The 17,865-nt window shown below is 36.1% G+C and overlaps 1 protein-coding gene across 18 annotated transcripts in view; it reads left to right on the plus strand.

The window, feature by feature from the left end:
• Positions 1-17,865, plus strand: part of ERC2 (ELKS/RAB6-interacting/CAST family member 2) — a 418,139-nt gene that overhangs the window by 81,112 nt on the left and 319,162 nt on the right. For all 18 annotated transcript variants that reach the window (XR_005258403.1, XR_005258404.1, XR_005258405.1 and 15 more), the window contains 3 exons: positions 3,410-3,484; positions 11,298-11,453; positions 16,343-16,510. Coding sequence is in view for 2 of the 18 variants with exons in the window: in XM_038149364.1 (XP_038005292.1) it covers positions 3,410-3,484; positions 11,298-11,453; positions 16,343-16,510 (399 nt within the window). In the remaining 16 variants the exon portion in view is untranslated. The remainder of the gene's footprint in view (positions 1-3,409; positions 3,485-11,297; positions 11,454-16,342; positions 16,511-17,865) is intronic.

Below are 17,865 nucleotides of genomic sequence, written 5' to 3' on the forward strand. Positions count from 1 at the left end.
AATGGTTGCTCTTGCCAGTTTTTATACTGCCTTCTTTAATAATTTTTCTTTCTTCTTCCAATGCAGACACAGTTTCACACCATCTCTAAATTGCCTATTTTTCTGGATTTTTAATTTCCTTTCTAGCACTTTGTGTCATTATTTGAGGCAGTTTTGTGTAAATGAATGTAAAACCTTGAACTACATTGACAGTGTTGGTATCATCAAATGAGAACAACACAGTCTCTGATGTCCTGGGAACATTAATAAAATACTTCAGAAACAGAGTAAAGAAAGATCAGTTTACAGCACCTTGACTTTCCTGCAGCCAAGGGATGAAGTGTCTTTTAATAAAGGTGGGATAAAACCACAGTTTTATTTGGGTAATGAGTATTAGGTTCAGATTATGCTGTGTAGTGGGGATTTTCAGCATCAGTGATTTATGACCAAATCTTGCAATATCTTCATATCAACTTCTGAATAAAATAGTAGAATTCATATTCCACCAGTATTTTAATATCATGTTTATAATCTCTCTCCTCTTTGGATTTTTTTTTTGGTGTTTAAGTTAGTGTTACGATTGTGAGCTAAAGTTACTTCTGAGGCCAATACAAGGTGCTAACCTAATATTGTGGAAGGAGAAAGCAATGACCAAGTTTGGATTGAAGCTCATTTTAGTCTAAAAGCAAAGACTATTAAAGTAAATTTAATGTGAAGGAGATCTGATTACCTACTAGTTTTGTGTGGGTGCATTAATCACCTTGACAACTAAACATCATCAGGAAATTCAAGGTGTGGGCATTTGGTTAAACATTAATTATAATTAATTATAATTAATTTGCATGTGCAAAGTGGTTACTTAGAATCAGGTGTCATATAGAGGGATATAAAGAAAATCTAATTTTATAAATGATTGCATCTCTGAGAGATTTTTAGTATAGGCTTTGATTGTTGAAGAGATGATGACACAAGAATTTTTTCATGGATATAAGAATCTAGAGTTCCCTTCAAGACAGTTTAGGTTAAAATAAACTCTCCCTAGTAAGTTTTTGTTTCTTCTCCTCCTCCAGTTTCTTATTTGTCTCTCTGGGCTTTTTATTAGAAGAAATTGAAAACAAGAAATAGACATAATTCCAGAAATGATGTAATGGATAAAAATCTGGTTTCCTTAGGCTATGAGGACTTTCTGAAATCTCTAGAATATCTCTTGCTTAGCTGTTCAGGCAAATTTGAAAGCCTCCAGATGACCTCAGACAGTACAACAATCAGGGTGAGGTATCATGCACATAAAGTGTATTCTTAAATTAGTACCCCAAAAGTATATCCCTGAATCAGGTACCCCAAATGAAAAAACACATACATAGAACAACATAAATTCAAGAACTGAGCCTTGTGGGAGTCTCTAAACATTTGAGTCTGATTGGAAGAAAACCCACACAAAATAATAAAGTGGGAGTCATTTTCTGATCTTCTCCAGAATCCTAAAGTCTGCTTCATTTTACCATCAGGGATAGAGAAAAAAAGCTTTTAAGTCAGCCAGCATCAGATTGATTCATAAAGCAAACAGGAAAAGCATTATGAGGCAAGGCTTCATGCTATGATAGACATCTTGGAATACGCATCTTTGGCAGTCTATACATCTTTGGCTAAGGGGGTGGAAACTCTGGTTTGTCTCCCTGGGCAATGTGTGGAATCCTGTTTATATTCCAGCTCAGTTTATATGGCCCTGGGGAGCAAAGTCTGGTCTTAGAATTAGCTGTAATTTTTGCTGATCTGATAGTGGTATGACTGGCCAACTATTCTTTTGTGCAACTGTATGACAAATTCATTACATACTCTTATTTTTTAAAACATTTCTGCAGTGAAGGTACTTATTTCATCTAAGAAAAACAGCTGGTGGTGATTGAGTGATTCCTTGCATAGGTGATTTGCAAAGATTTCTTTCTTTTATAATATGGTGAGTTGCATTTAAATTAAAAAAACCACAAGGAAGAAGATCTGATCAGATATAATATTTCATAAATGCAGAAAGAATTTCATAAATGCCAAAGCATTTGAAAAATGCATAAAAGCAAAATTATAAGTTGACTGTTATCTCTTAAAGGTAGTTTAAATATATGTATATGTACCTGCAGTATATTTAATCTCATAAAAAACTGTTCAGACTTAGTGTTAAGTATACTAATATGTCTCTTTCAGTTATTTTAGTACATTAGGTCGCACATTTTTTGATCTATTTTATAAAGATGTTTATTAGCAGTAGACTTCAGTTGAATAACATACAGTAATTAGTCTTTGAGAGCAGTTGTTTCTCACAGTCATGGAAAAGCAATATGTTTGTTGCTACACAGAAGAAGAAACTGATAGTTTGTGATACAAAACATTACTTTTACACTTGCGGGTTTTAAGGGAGGCAAGACCTTGGCTCCTTGGCCTCACGCATAAACATCTTTTTCATGGCTGCAAGGTTAGTTCAGGACTCTGTGTGGAGCACTGAAGTAGAAAGAACTGGGGCATAAAGACACCATGGATGGCACTCCCGTCCTTCAGAGCTGAAGGACTCCAAAGGAGTAGAAATGGGACAATATCTGCCCTGTTTCAGGTTTTTATTAATTAATAAACTTCTCAGATGGTTTATGGGAAGGGAATAAGCATCACCAAATTCTCAAATGAAAGTGTTTTGTCACACCTTTACTATATTTTTTCCAGGTAGCTATGTGAGTTTTTTATTGGGATATGTCATACCAAGATACAGCTCTGGTTTCATGAGACTGAGTGCTGCTGTCTTCACACTCTTGTGGGGTTTTTTTAATTATTATTTTTATAAAGACCAGTATGGATTGGTACTGTTAACTTTATTGTAACCAATGCAATGCATTTTTCTTTTGCCTGTGGATTATGATGCATAAAAACCAGTATGAAAATGTGAAAACTGAAATGTAAATGCTGCTCTAGCATGTGCTGCGTCAGCCCACTACATAATTATTATCCTTAAAATGTCAAATTTGAATATAATGTGTTTAAATTGCTTATTTCAGTCAACAGAGGAAAAATTAAGAAGAAACTGCAGTAAAAGATTTAACACTTACCAGTGTTCGAATTAGTAACAGAATTGAATAAAGTTTTGCTGTTTAAGCAGCAACAGCAGCATTGTCTCTGGACTGAGAAATTCCTTGCTGGGTTGTCACGCCTGCCGTTAATTATTGATAAGGGGTTTCAGAAATAGCGCATGTGCTGTCAGAGTTGGCTGTAACACAAGATAGGGAGTGCAGCGGTGGCAGAGGGGATACAGCCAGGGAAGCACCTGTAGCACTTGGAGTTAGCTGCTTCTTGTCATCAGTTTTTTATTTTGTTGCAATGAGTTCATGTGAGCGATTAAAATAATGGAAAGATGAGTCGTCAAGCTTATTTCTATCGTGTCCCTCCACAGGAATTGCATAGAAGAACCCAACTTCAGCCTGAGCCAGCAAAGACGAAGGCTCTGCAAACAGTCATCGAAATGAAGGTATAGTCTTTGCATCTTTCCCTGTATGTTATTTCTGCAGCATGAACTCATGTACTGGGTATGGCTGGGATGGAGTTAATTTTCCCTGTAGCAATCTGTCTGAGCCTGTGTTTTGAATTTCAGACTGAAAACAGTGTTGATAATATGCTGATGTTTTAGCTGTTGTCCAACAGGGCTTCCACAGAGTCAAAGCTTTCCCAGTTTCTTGCTCTGCTCCCACCCTGCAGGTCAGGTGGGGGTGGACAAGAGGCTGGGAGGGAGCACAGTGGGGACAGCTGACCCAAATTCAACACAGGGATAATCCATACTGTTGTGTCATGCAGCCTCCACAAACTGAAGGGAGGACCTTCAGAGTCACAGCATTTGTGTTCCCAAGTAACTCTTGTGCCTGATGAGCTCTCCTGAAAACAGCCAGGCATCTACCTGCCCATGGAAGCAGTGCATGAATTCCATGTATTGCTTTGCTTGCCTGCTTTGCCTTACATATTACACCAGCTTTATCTTTGTACAGCAAGTCTTACATATTACACCAGCTTTATCTCAAACAATGGGCTTTCCCACTTCTGCTCTCTGGTTTTCTCGCCCATCCACTGAGGGGGAGTGAACAAGCAGCTGTGACAGCTGCCTAGCAAGTGTTGATTTATGACTTTTACTCATTAGTTACTGAATGCTTCCTTTACCATGTCAATTTATTTTGTTATGTAGCTAGGAGTAATTAGTATTTATTTCTCCTGGTCTGTTTTCTAAAAAAAAAAAAAAAGGATTAAAAAATCAAGTGTAGCATTGCTGAAAAATTAGAACAGAATATTCGTTTTTAAAAAGACTAGGGGATGTGTGTAGGAGATCCAAAGTACATGGAATAAATTGGCTAATGTAAAATGTTTTCCTCCTCAAGCCTTAAAACTAGTTTTTCTGTTGGTTGTTATTAGGCCATAATTTTACAGCCAACCTAAGGAAAATATTAGTTGCATTAGCAGGTATGACAAAATGTAATAAAACAGCTCTCTTAGTCCTGACTATAATTTACTCTTTTTGATATATAATATTACTCAAGTGTTGTGGCTTTTCCCTCCACAATAACAAGGAATAAAAATAGTAATTTAAAAAGTGAAAACTGATATTTTTGCAGAATTCTGTGAGTCTGGATTGTTCATCTTTAAGAGAAATACCATGAGACTTGAGATAATTTGAGTTGGCCATGCTGCCTGAAATTCATTAATGATGGTCTTTCATTTCATTCTTAAAAGGAAGTGCAAATTAAAGGCCTCATTTTGCCAGTGACTTCTGTTGTGAGCAAATGAGTTCAGCATGTCTGCACATTGTGGTAAACACACAGTTAAAACAACAGCAGGACTTTATCAATACAGTATCTGTCTTTTAATAGATAATAATTAGTTTGGATTATATGGGTAACAAAGAAGATACATTGATTACAGAATTCCAATTTTGGATGTATATTTGCTTTGGACATTAGTTCAGAAGTCTTTATATGAAATCTATGTTTTTGCAGTAACTCACTACCCTAAGTAAATGGGAAAGTAAGATATTGGCTGAGAAACTTTGTTTTACTATTAATATTCAGAATTATAAATCTAAAAGTTCTGGGATACAAAAGCAATGTGTTAGAATAATGTTTCATGTGGGTTATATAACAGTGTAAAGGACATGTTGAAGTTAATTTTCAGTTCCTCTTCCTGTACCAAAAGTCTTTAAAAAGGTGGGGGGAGGGGGGGTGGCTACAGGACACATGAATGACACATGTGATGACTGTCCTTGCTCCTGTCAGTGTCTGTCCCTGAGGACACTGAAGTGTTTTCTGTTTGATTCCCAGGAGAGGTGGGTGTGGTGCAATATTCCACTTTTAAAAAATCAGATCTTTATAGTGAGGGCTTTAATTTGTTGTGAGTGAGGCTGCAATCCTGTTGCTGGAGTCTTGATGCAAAGCTGTTTTTTGCCTCTGAGGCACAAAGTTCTTTCTATGAACACACACCCCTTTGGGGTTGCCCCTGTCTAAAGTAGGCCTAATATTGAAAAGAAAAAGGGACAAATGCAAGATGTTGAAATCCACATGATTAAACAGCAGTTTTCATTACAAGTTCCAGATTTGGAATGTTTTCAAGTAAATTTAAATTGTCTTAATCCAGACTGCATTTGTTTTGAATGTTTTGAAAAAAATGTGGAACATTTGTTTTGAATGATCAAGCATGGAAGGAATTGTTTCTCTACAATGCTGAGGGTAGAAGGAGGGAGAGGATTAGCTGTAATATGGCAGTCTCAGGCCATCCACTCCCCCACGAAGAGACTCCAAGCAGTTTACATTTCTCCTCACCACACCCAGCCTCTTCCAGCTCCTCCCCACTTTTTTTGTCTGAGTGCCTTCCATGGCTCCCTGAGGCTCTGCCAGGATATGACTTTCCCTCCTTCATAAATCCTTCTATTCTCTCTGTGGTTTTCTTCTGTCCCTTGCCACTGCTGAATTCTTTCTGTCCCTTTTCCCAGTCTTTATTCCCTTTCATCCAATCAAGGGTACCCATTTCTCTCACCTATCCTCTCTTGTTTATTTGTCCTAGACATCTTCTGCCCTACGTGTCCTGTCCTGTCATCTTCATTTCTCTCTAAAGCTTTGCAGGTAGTTGCTTATTCTTCCAGCAGTTGCATTTTCTGCATAACCGCTGTCTTGTTCACCAGTGTTTATCTCCTGTATATTCATGCAAAATGAAAAAAGAGCATACAAAAAAAGATGGAGAATTGGAAAATTCACATCCTGTGCCTTGACTCCTGTTTTTCTTGCTTTATTTATTCCTTTCCAGGTATCTGTTGTCTTTTCAGATGCATTGTCCAAGCTGTTCTTTCCTAACTTTCTGGTTTAGCTTCATGGACACATTTGCTTCCAGATGTCCCATGTCTTTTGTTCTATTGCTTCTCACTACTCTCTTTACTCCGTTCTCTTTTCTGCAACTCACCTTATTCTCCAGAAGCCTTTTTTTTTTCTTCTAGAAAGCAGAGTCACAAAACTTAGGGAGGGCAGGGTGCTTCCTTCTCTCACATGCTCCTATTATATCCTCAGACTAGTCTAGTTTTGTTGCAGTGGTTGCTTTTGACTTTGTGACTGTGGATATATATGATGAAACTACAATTTTTTCCCTCATGCCTAAATCTTAGTCTGTTAAAGTATAAAATAAACTGGTACATGGAAATCCTTTCCTTTATTTGCAATTGCACCTGTGCATGCTTCCTTGCATATTTGGCACATACCAAATGACTGATATCTTTGGTTGTATTCTGAATATCAGTGATATTCAGTGTTGGTTAACACCTCTTAATATAGTAAAAAAAAGATTAAAAGGAAACACCCTTTTCACCTGATTTTACGGTAAGTACTCCTGAGCATATGAATCAGGTCAAAACTTGCTCATCTCTCATGAGGCCCCACTTGGGGTGCTGCCTTCTGTTCTGGGCTCCACAGGACAGAAAAAGACATGGACCTGTTGCAGCAAGTCCAGAGAAGAGCAATGGTCAGAGGCTGGAGCAGCTCTCCTGTGCAGACAGACTGGCGCACTTGGGGCTGTCCAGCCTGGAGAAGAGGAGGTTCCTCAGTGGCCTGGCAGCCTTTCAGTACTGCAAGGGGACATATAAGAAAGATGGGGACAGACCTTTCAATAGGGCATGTTGTGATAGGACAAGGAATGGTTTTAAAAGAAATAGGATAAATTTAGACGGGACATATGAAGAAAAAGAAATTTATGATGAATGTGATGAGGCCCTGGCACAGGTTGCCCAGAGAACCTGGGTGTCCCTTCCCTGAAGGTGTTCCTGACAAGGTTGGATGGGGCTTGGAGCAACCTGGGATAGTGGAAGGTGTCCCTGCACATTGCAGGGGATTGGGTTAGATGACCTTTAAATGCTGCTTCCAACCCAGCCATTACATATTGCTAAGGTCTGATTCTATCATCACTAAAACAGTGTTAAGACTTGAGAGAGAAAATCAGAAATTGCCGACTAATATGGCCTAGAACTCACCTTAAGGACAGGATATTGAAAAACACTTGGAGTCTGGCAACTATAAAGTCTTTATAAATGTAAGCTGTAAAGTAAATAAAATATTTGTGGTGTACCTTACTTGCAGAAAGAGCCATCTTTATGTATTGATCCAGCTGTGATATTTCAGGTATGGGTTTGGTTCTAGAGAAGTGTGTGTGTGTGTTTGCAGTGCAACATCCTCTACTGTTAAGATTGCATGAACTTTCACTTCCCTTGTCTTCAAAGATAAACCTGAATATTCTCTGCATTAAATTGACAAGGTAAAAATTCTTACAGTAAAGGTACTTGTGTATGGTCTGTTGACAGTCTATGCACATAAATGTGTTTAAATTCAAGCTTTATTAAATGTGAAGTTTCAAATATTTCTTTCTGATTGCTTGTTGAGTGCCCTACAAGCAAAATTTTGCAGACGTAATTTAAATTTATCATTTATCTGAAATGATGAGCAGTAGCATGTCCTTACTTTTCCTTTCAGAATAAGACAGCCTGGAATGCTGTATTATATGGGGTTGGACTTGATGATCCTTGTGGGTCCCTTCCAACTCAGGATTTTCTTTGATTTTGTGGTTATTTACAAATGTTTTGCCCTTTTCCTGCCCCTCAGTTTTCATGAAATGTACTATGGGAGTCTTGTAAGCACTGATATGATTCATGAAACATCATTGTGGAAACTCACTTGCTAGACTTCTTCCATTGTGATATTATTTTCTTCAGCATCAGGACACATACTAATTTTTTAACATTCCAAAAGAGATGGGTTTCTGCTAGGTCCAGCCAGCAGAAACCTGAATAGCCCTAACCTCTCACAGAATATCTACAACACTATTCTAATAAAGGAGATAAGGAAGAAGTATTGGTTACTGCTGGAAGGAGGGGATAGATTAGGGTGAGTGCCCTTATCTCTGTCACAAATCCTGCTACACAATCTTATGTCTTTTAACAGATTTAGAAACAGATTTAGACGGAAAAAAATCTGAACAAACGCTGTATTGTTTTAGAACTCAGAAGATGTTATTAGTACCATTTAATACTAAGCTGCTTCCTTAATATTGCAAAGGAATCTTTGTTGTGATTCAAGACACAAGACAGACCTGTGTAGTTTTTTAGAATATTGCTAATGGGGATAAATCTTAGAGGTTTGAAGGAAATATTGCATCTGTTCCCATTTCAGTTTCTGAAAGCTTGCTGGACCCTGTGCCCAACCAGACTTGTTGAAAGTTTTCCAGTTGAAATTTTCTGTGGGAAGATGCTGATTTAGCTGAATCAGGAGATTTTATGGGAATGGGTCAGAACTTTTGGCAAATATGAAGCTATCTAACTTTCTGTGCATCCTGTTTGCCAGCCCAGCTCCCTTGTGGCAGTACCACTGGGAGCTCTGGGCTCTCTGTTGTATCTTTGACCCATGAGGTTCTTCACTTTGCAGCAGTTGTCCAGGCTGGAAACCTGTAAGGTTTCCTGGGCAAGCCAGCCTGCAGCAGGGAACATTACCTTTGAGTTTGACAAAACTTGTGAAATTTCTGGCTTATCTTTCAATAAAAAGCTAATGTAGAACTTAGTGACAATTTTTCAAGACATAGGAAAATAGCTTTTGCACATCTCTAATCACAGTATGCAAAGGTGATTAAAAAGAAACTTTTCCTCAGCGATTTCAATTTCATGATGAAGCAGAAGCACAGAAAATGCTTCCACCCATTAGTTTAGGTATTTCTTATAAATCTTAAATGTTATTCTGTGATGTATAAACCTTCTAAAGAGTGTAGTAGGCTGTGCTAAAATTGTTTCTGCCATATTCTATTTGCGAACACGTAAAATACAAAGGCAGTACAAAAAAGCAGACTCTTATAGATTTAGCTAGGCAGATTTGATGAAGACTATTCCCAGATGTCATGTCACAGCAGGTCATGTAAGTATTAATGTATTTCATTGCAAAACCATTCCAAAGTGTAGTGAAGCTTAGGTTTTGCTTTTACCTTCAGAAATAGGATGAAAATATTTCTGAAATAAAGTCTAATGGAGCAGGTTGAATTGTTTATAGTATCTGTGAGATCTACAATTATTTTTGTGTTGTGTTTAAGTCTGGAGAGCTTTGAAATACTAATGTATCTTTTCCTGCAGTATTTTGCTTTTTGTGCAACTTCTTTAAATTATAAGATTCAAGGAGAATTCTTCCCTTTTTTCATTCCATCTCAATACTTTACTTCCTTTATTAGAATTGAAATTAATTTTAAAATTAATTTTTGTTGGAACAAGAAAATAATAAAAGACAACTTCTCTCATTTTGACATTTATTGTTGACTATAAAGATAAAAGCAAAAATGTTAGAGGAATGACAGGGGGCTATCTAAATGGCATTGCTTAGTCCTTAGCTATCATTCTATATGGATTCATAACAGTGGTCTTCAAAAATCTGGGATTCTTTTTCACTTCAGTACCAAAAATTCAGATACTTTTTGGAACTTCATCCAGACTCCTCTGTATCTTTCAAGTGCTACATGTGCCTAGCTTTTTATGAAAGAAGTTATTACAGGAGTTGGGTTTTCTGCTTTTTTTTTAGACAATCTAAAGAAAGCAATAGAAACCAAGTTGCAGTGATTCAAGCTTAGCTTGTCCCTGTCAAAGGATCAATTCCATTTGTATTTTTTCCCTAATTAAATTTTTAAAATTTTTTATTTTTCCATTGTATTTTTCCTTAATTTTTTCCCAATCTAAAGAAAGCAACAGAAACAAAGTTTCAGTGATCCAAGCTTATCTTGTCCCTGTTAAAGGAACAATTCCATTTGTATTTTTCCCTAATTAGCTTTCTAACATAATAACTCAGTCTTAGTCAATCAGGTTGGGTTTTGTGTGGTTTAAAAAAATAATATTTTAATTTTGTTTTTTTTTTTATTTAATACTGATCTCAATGGTACAAGAAGTTCATCCAGTCTCTAATATTTTATGGGTGGTTGATCCTTTATGTTATTGAACAGATTTCCTGATGAATGATTCTGCAATGTTCTTTCAAACAGAAATTTGTGACAAATTTGTGTAATCACGTTTTTAATCGTTCTAACTCTCACATTTGGGACTTAGCCAATTCCCAAATGACTGGAAATAACAAAAAATTGTCACTGTTTACCAGTGTGGTGCTGGCACACATGGCAGCCATTGGCTGGGATGTAGAAATTCTTTGGCGTGTTTTTTTTTTATCTTGGGACTCACAATAAAAAGTGCTAAATCCTCTCTTAGTGATGTGGCTAGATTAGTCAAGGAAAAATATCTGAGGACAAACCTTTCTCCCTCTCGAGAGCAGGCAGAACTCCAGAGAAACTGGAGGCTCAGTTTCTGAGCCTCAGGCCGAGCCACACAATGGCTCTGCCTTTGGCCTGCAGAGACATGGGCTGGTCTCTCCAGGCTCAGTTTGGTGTTTAAGGGCTTGGGAGAATAGCCAGGCCTAGATGGTTACTAATGATAAAAAGCTTTGTTATCATGTGGAAAAATAGGGCATCTGCCATTCTCCCTTCATTTCTGTGTAGGAATTAATTAGAATTTTGACCAGAATGTATTCTCTGCACACTGTGCAACTATGGTGAAAGAGATCTGATCTGAATTCTGTATTTCTTTAAGCTGAAACTGATAGAATTATTTCTGGTTTATGTGGATTCTCTATTTGTACCATCTATTTTTGCTGTCTCATTATTTGATATTCACTCAAGTACAGATATGCTTCTGTTACTCTTTAATATAAGTCTCATATAATTTTAAATACTCTCTTTCTTTTTTTGTAACATAGGATACAAAAATAGCTTCACTTGAGCGCAATATAAGAGATCTTGAAGATGAAATACAGATGTTAAAGACAAATGGAGTTCTGAATACAGAGGACCGAGAAGAAGAAATCAAACAAATAGAAGTTTACAAGAGTCACTCAAAGTTCATGAAAAATAAGGTAGGATCTATTTGTAAAAGAGATTAAGACTGTTTAAATAATGGAAAGAAATGTTTTAACATGACTATTTCCAAAGCAAGAAGCTGCATGTCTCCTTTTGGTAAATCTTTACTGTATAATAATCAGTAGATATGAAGGAGTGAAACATTTTGGATAAATGAAAATGATTTGATTTTAGCTTTTGATGTCATTTTGCAGTAAGGACTTTTGTTTCATAGGTGATACCAAATTGTACTCTGCTCATATTTTCAAGACTAGCAATTTAATGACTTTGTTTCTTTAATTTCAAATTACTGTACATAGAATATTAGAAGTTGACCACAGACAAGTAGTAAATATGAAGTGATGTGGCACATTTCTTGACTTCAAACTCACAAAACGTTATTGCTTGTTCATTGTTTGGGGGTTTTTGCTACAGAAGAAATGAAAGTGTCAGTGCCCATGTGGAATTAATCCAGATTTATTAAGAAAAAATAATGATCGAAGAACATATCTATTCTATTGGATAAAAGTAGCTCTTAAGCTACTGAAAAATAACTAAAGCTCCTAAAGTAGCATTTTCATCAGGAAAATTGTTTCGCTAACCTAAACATTATTAATTTCAAAGCAATTCAGTTTTAATGACTTACAGCAAAACTCCCAGTGCATGTCAGCAAACCTGTTGATATAAAAATAAGGTATAAAGCCTAGAACCTTACCACTCTTCTGATGTTTTTGTGAGGAAAAGCTTCAGTATATTTCTATAGCACAGAAAGCAGATGAATGAGAAGAGTATTAAATATGCATTGTTTTGTCACAGTCTTCTGATCTTTGATAAATGCCACATTCTGATGAAGCTTTGTCTGTTTTCTTTCACTAGTCTTTTCCTTCCACTTAAAATTAAGATTTGCAGCAGAAGATGTTATTTTTATCACTCAGCTGAGAACCTTTCAAGGTGGAAAAGTATTTATGGAGCTGTCAGCAAACAGATCTTGCTGTACCTGATTTGTTGAACCTGAGATCATTGATAAATTCTGATAAACAGGATTGATGGCAAAGAACAGTACAAAACTCTTGTGAGGTGCTTGAAGCTCTTAATACTTTTCATTTATTCTTCAAATATAACTTGTTTTCAGTCTGTTCTTGATTTAAATAAATGGGAAGGTGTTAAATGAAGGCAAATACTGAATATGATTTATTTACATGAGTGGCAGAGAATGTTTGGAAGTGTTTCTTTTCTTAATTATTTCTTAGTAATATTCACTCCTTCCAAATATAAAGGCTTTAATTGTGACTCGCAGTTAAAGTAAGTTGTAAAAATGAGAAAGAAAACTTGCTCAAATTTATTTTTCTTGCACACTTGATAAGGTCTCTCCTTGCTCAGTTTTTGAAGTGAGAAAACTTGTCATTACTCACATAATACAGAAATTGTCAAAACAGGTCTTAAAGTTCGCATGACCAAGAGATCTGCACCTTCAAATATCTTAATTGAGAATATAAATATAACATATATGTACTTTTAATAATAATATCTGCTCTGGAAGACTTTCTTCCCTTCTAGGGTTCATCCTTTGGCTGTCAGCCACATATTTAAATGAACACAGACGCTTTTTTTTTTTTCAGGTATAAGTTTGCACTTGGCATTTAAGTAGTCCTTTGAGTCTTAGAACTCTTGTGTTATCCACTGGAATGGGTATGAAGATCTAGTGGATTAGTACAATTCCAACAAATTACCTGTAAGATGAGTTTTAAGTATTGACAAAACAGTAATAAGGTGCTCTGTGATCAATGTCTGCATGTAAGAGCTTTCCATACTGGATGAAGGGAGCATGCAAGTTCTGGGGGATCCTCTAAGGAAAAAACCAAAACAAAAGGAAAAAAAAACAAATCAGGGAAAGAACTACAGAATTTTATTTTTGAGTGGACAGGCATGGAAATTTAAGAATCAGTTTAAAACCAGACTTTTACCATCATAACCTGTAGAATCTGCTGATAGACTTGTAGGGTCTACTGTACGCAGGCACATGATTTGCATTGCTACTCCTTTTCCTTTTCTTAAATCCTTCACTTTAAAAAGCAGTTGTCATTTGTTGCATCAGACCAAATTCTATGATATGTTAATTAGCATAGTTTCATTTAATGGAATTATTTATTTAAAGATTTAACCCATTGATTTTAATGTGCAATATTCAGAAGAAAAGCTCTGATTTTCCCCCCCTTTGTTTTCTGGTTACTCTGCATAATTTCACATGAGAATTTGATGTGTAAAAATAACAGAAGAACACCCATAATGGTTTTCTGGAAATGGAAAATTGATGGGTTCTAAAGAACTGAAATTATGGGAGGTGGCACAATCATGAATTGAGAAGGAAGAAAAATGAATTAGGGTTTCAGGAAAGGAGGTGAAGCAAGATCATATTGGGCAATGTTGAAAAAGTGATGACAGTCAAATTACACACATGAAATATGTGAGATAGTGGGAAGATCAGGGTCAGAGGACAAACTTGGAGTTTTTTGGTGCTACAGCACTTACATCCAGACTTGTAGGTTATCTTCATTTTAGTCCTTATAAAGTATAAAATGTTTTTGTTGTATTATATGAGATTATGAGGTTTCATTGAATCATGACAGTTGGTCTTCCACATCACTTTAGATACAGCTAAAATGTTTGCATATCTGCTAGAGGCAACAATCTATTTCATGTCCTGTTTAATTTGTTTTTTTACACACTGAGATACTGCAGAACTTTAGAAAGTGGATATACTCATGCCTAAAATTTCTCTAATATAAGTTTTATAGTTTTTTATTATACCTCTTTATTTTTGTAGCAAGTTTTAAAATGGAAATCTTAGTACTTTTTCACCATGATACTTTATTTTAAAAAGACATCAGCATATTTATTCAACAGTCTTTGTGTGTTTGCTTTATGTTTTAACTCTTATTTTTTTTATTTGAGATCTGTAACACATTTTTAAACTCCTGACAATTTGTAGATCTTGTAGCCAGAACTTTACGCTAAACAGATTCTGTTTCTAAAGTACAAAGAACACACCTGCAATGAAAGCAAAAAAAAATTTATTACTTCTCAGGGTGTGGGTTGTGTCATGGAGAGAAGGGGAAGAGTTTCTAGAAGAGATTAAGCATCTGTGATGTTCACATGCATCTCATATAAAGCCTGTGATGTAATTCAGATTGGCTGGAGATCCATATTTTGTCTTTGTATCTTGCAGACAGATTTTCCCATTGTTCATTTTCTATCCATTTTCTCTTGGTTGCCATACTTGCTTACATGCTCTGGCAAGGGATGGAGGAAGGTGGTTTGCTTTCCAGAGAAAGCTTTCTCTAGCAGCTTTTAATTGCATTCTTTCCTCGTGTCTGGTTTTTGTATGCTTCTTTTCTTATTTTGATATTTTCAGACTTTAAAAGTGATTTTTTTTTTAATGCTTGGGTAGATTCTTGATTCTATACAGTAGCTGATGGGTGACTATCTGAGCACCTTAAGCAATGATGCAAACGTATTACAAAAAGATTTATGAAAAGAAAAAAGGAATAAATATATTAAGACATGCATACGGACTGTAGCTGGAAGAATCACTGCTTTGAAACTTAATTTTTGAATATGCACTTGCAATGTAAAACAAAATAGAAGAACTTTGATCAGCAGCAAATATTTCCAGTGCCATGGAGCACTGAATTTGTGAAATGTTTTAGTATATGGATCCTTGGAATGTGCTTGAGGATCAACCTGTGGATCTGTGGATATTCTTTTTCTTTTCCTTGGGGATCTTTGAATCATCTTCCATCTACCACTTCTAGATTTCTGGCATCCCAAGTGTCTGTTGGGACATGGAAAAGAGCTATTCATATAAAGGAAGTGATTTCTCTTGATTTATGCAGATTCAGTGAGGCATTTTATTTCAAATAATCCTCATGAGGTGATGTATCTGGATTCATCTGGTGACCAGTGTTATACCACAAGAATTTAGGAGTAGTTATATGCCACCTAATTCACCATCCTTTCACCTATACAGATCATTTTGTATATAGTCCAGTGCTTTGCTCTGATTCATATGTTCTAAATCCACCACAATTTTGTGTTCTTTGGCTATTCTTCCCATTTATCATTGTGGAAAGAGGAGAGTAATCACAATTCCATGACATTTACTGATGAACCTTAAATTCACTTAAATTCAGAAGCCCCGTCTTAGTATTGTATTTCTGCTGTTTCCTCTGGGATAAGCTTTTATAATCTCGGAGCCCTTTCATTGTGTGGAATTTTGTATAATGTTTTCCCCAGACTTCTCTTAAGTAAGTCTTCTTGGCTTGGCTTTTCTACTACCTGAGAATTCCATGTGAACTGCCAGGGAGAAAAACAGGAGGTGGGGATGGTGGGCAGCAACAAATTTGCATGAAGAGGAGTAAGGTTAAAAGTCCACTTTTCTGTTTTCCTCTCCTAAGATGCTGGTTTTTCTTTATCAGTCTCCTAAAAAATGCCTGATTCATTCTGGCCAATGATAAGTCATGGGAATCACGCTTTGGAAGGACTGAATTTATGCTTTTATGAACACTTTTTTTCCCGTGCATTTTTGCTGTCCTGCCAGACTTGCCTCACATGGGATACATGCCTTTGAACTTAAGTGAGGTCCGTGGTGAATTTATAGGCCAAATCATCTTTAAGATTTTCCTTTTAACTTCTGCAACAACAGGGCATTCATTCTTAGGACAGAGTGCATTAAATTGCAAGAAACACAATTGAAGGTGTGAGTGTGAAAAGTCTGAACCTTAATTCTCTTCCAGAATTCACAGGTGTCTGATTTGTCATATCATGGTCATTCACACCTTTCAGATTTCCAGTGGAGCTATGAATTTGAGACAAGATTAATGATCTAACTTTTTTCCCCCCGCTGCAGATTGATCAACTGAAACAAGAACTCTCAAAGAAAGAATCAGAACTTCTTGCCTTACAAACTAAGCTTGAAACCCTTAGCAATCAGAATTCAGATTGCAAGCAACACATTGAAGTGCTTAAAGAGTCCCTTACTGCCAAAGAACAGAGAGCTGCCATACTTCAGACAGAGGTATTGTATTTCCTAATCATGAAATGCAATAGAAGTATTGAGTTCATGGCCAGTATCAAGATTTTGGGGTGTTTGATTCAAGTCTGTGTGGCAGGAAAGTTGATAAAGAATTATGAATAATCTAAAACAATTTAAATGCCAATGTATTTGGTGTATATATAATTTTGGTAGTACACCAGCTCTCATTCTAGAATTTTTTAAAAATGCTTATGATTACCTTTTAAGAAAATGTTTGTGTCTAATTCTCAGTGGGGAGACGTGGACCTTAATGACTTGATTGTTGTGATATCATGACCTGATTCCTCATTTGTTAGGTGACTGAATTTCTCTTTTGGTTGCTCTGGTTGTTGCTCCCTTACTTCTGTGTATTTCTGAAGGATGAAGGATGAAGCTGCTGATGTATTTTTAAGGGATCTGTTAAAAGCTGCATATTATTAATCTCTGGTTATTTTTTTCAAGTGCAGTCAACATTTATTTTAAAATATGAGTAATTTCATTCTTTAAAACAGACCAGTGTATTAACTATTTATGTATCTACAAAATGAGACCATAAAAATATGAGTAGTGGAATACCCATTTGAGATGCTTGTCACATTTAAGGGAATATGTAAATCCAGTGTTTAAAATGTCCATTAACTATTTTCCCAGTGTTTTAAAAAAATTCATAATCTTGGAGCACACAGTACTGATTAGATTGATTGCTATTAAAACTTCTTGGATTTATTTTTCATGTGTTTTCTTCTTTCAGGAAACAAATACCTGTGGATTTTAGTCATACAGAGCAAATAGTTTCTATTCAGAGAAGTAAATTATTTAAGGTATACAGGAATCTTATAGAATGTTTCAAATGTCTGGCTAGCAAAACTCTAGGAAAAAAAATGGCTGAAACTCATCCTTCTTGTGGAAACAGGAAGTAAATATTTCTAAGATGCTGATTATCCATCCCTTTTTGCAGATGAAATTGGGCATTTCCAGCTTGTGTTTAATGGGCCAACCATCATATGTATATAATACAAAGTAATCAGAACAAGGATAAAAACTCCTGCAATTTTGGATCCTCCAAATCTAGCATTTGAGTAGGAAAGATTGTGTATTTTAAATCCTGGGCTGTGCAAATCTGTTTTGCAAGGCTTGTATGACCTGTTGTACTGCTGATGATGGTGATGAATTCCATTGGTTCTCCACTGATTTGACTTCCTAATCCCTTATCACACTGGTTTGTATTCAGTGTGTTACAACCTGGATGGCTGATGGGCAGTACAAAGAACCATTTAAAGTGTTCTTGATGAGGGGCTGCTGGGATTCTGCAATCCTGGTGGAGAAACAATTGGCTTCTGACAGGAATCTAATGCCTC

This window comes from Motacilla alba, chromosome 12 (assembly GCF_015832195.1).
Source record: "Motacilla alba alba isolate MOTALB_02 chromosome 12, Motacilla_alba_V1.0_pri, whole genome shotgun sequence".
Classification (NCBI taxonomy): Eukaryota; Metazoa; Chordata; class Aves; order Passeriformes; family Motacillidae; genus Motacilla; species Motacilla alba.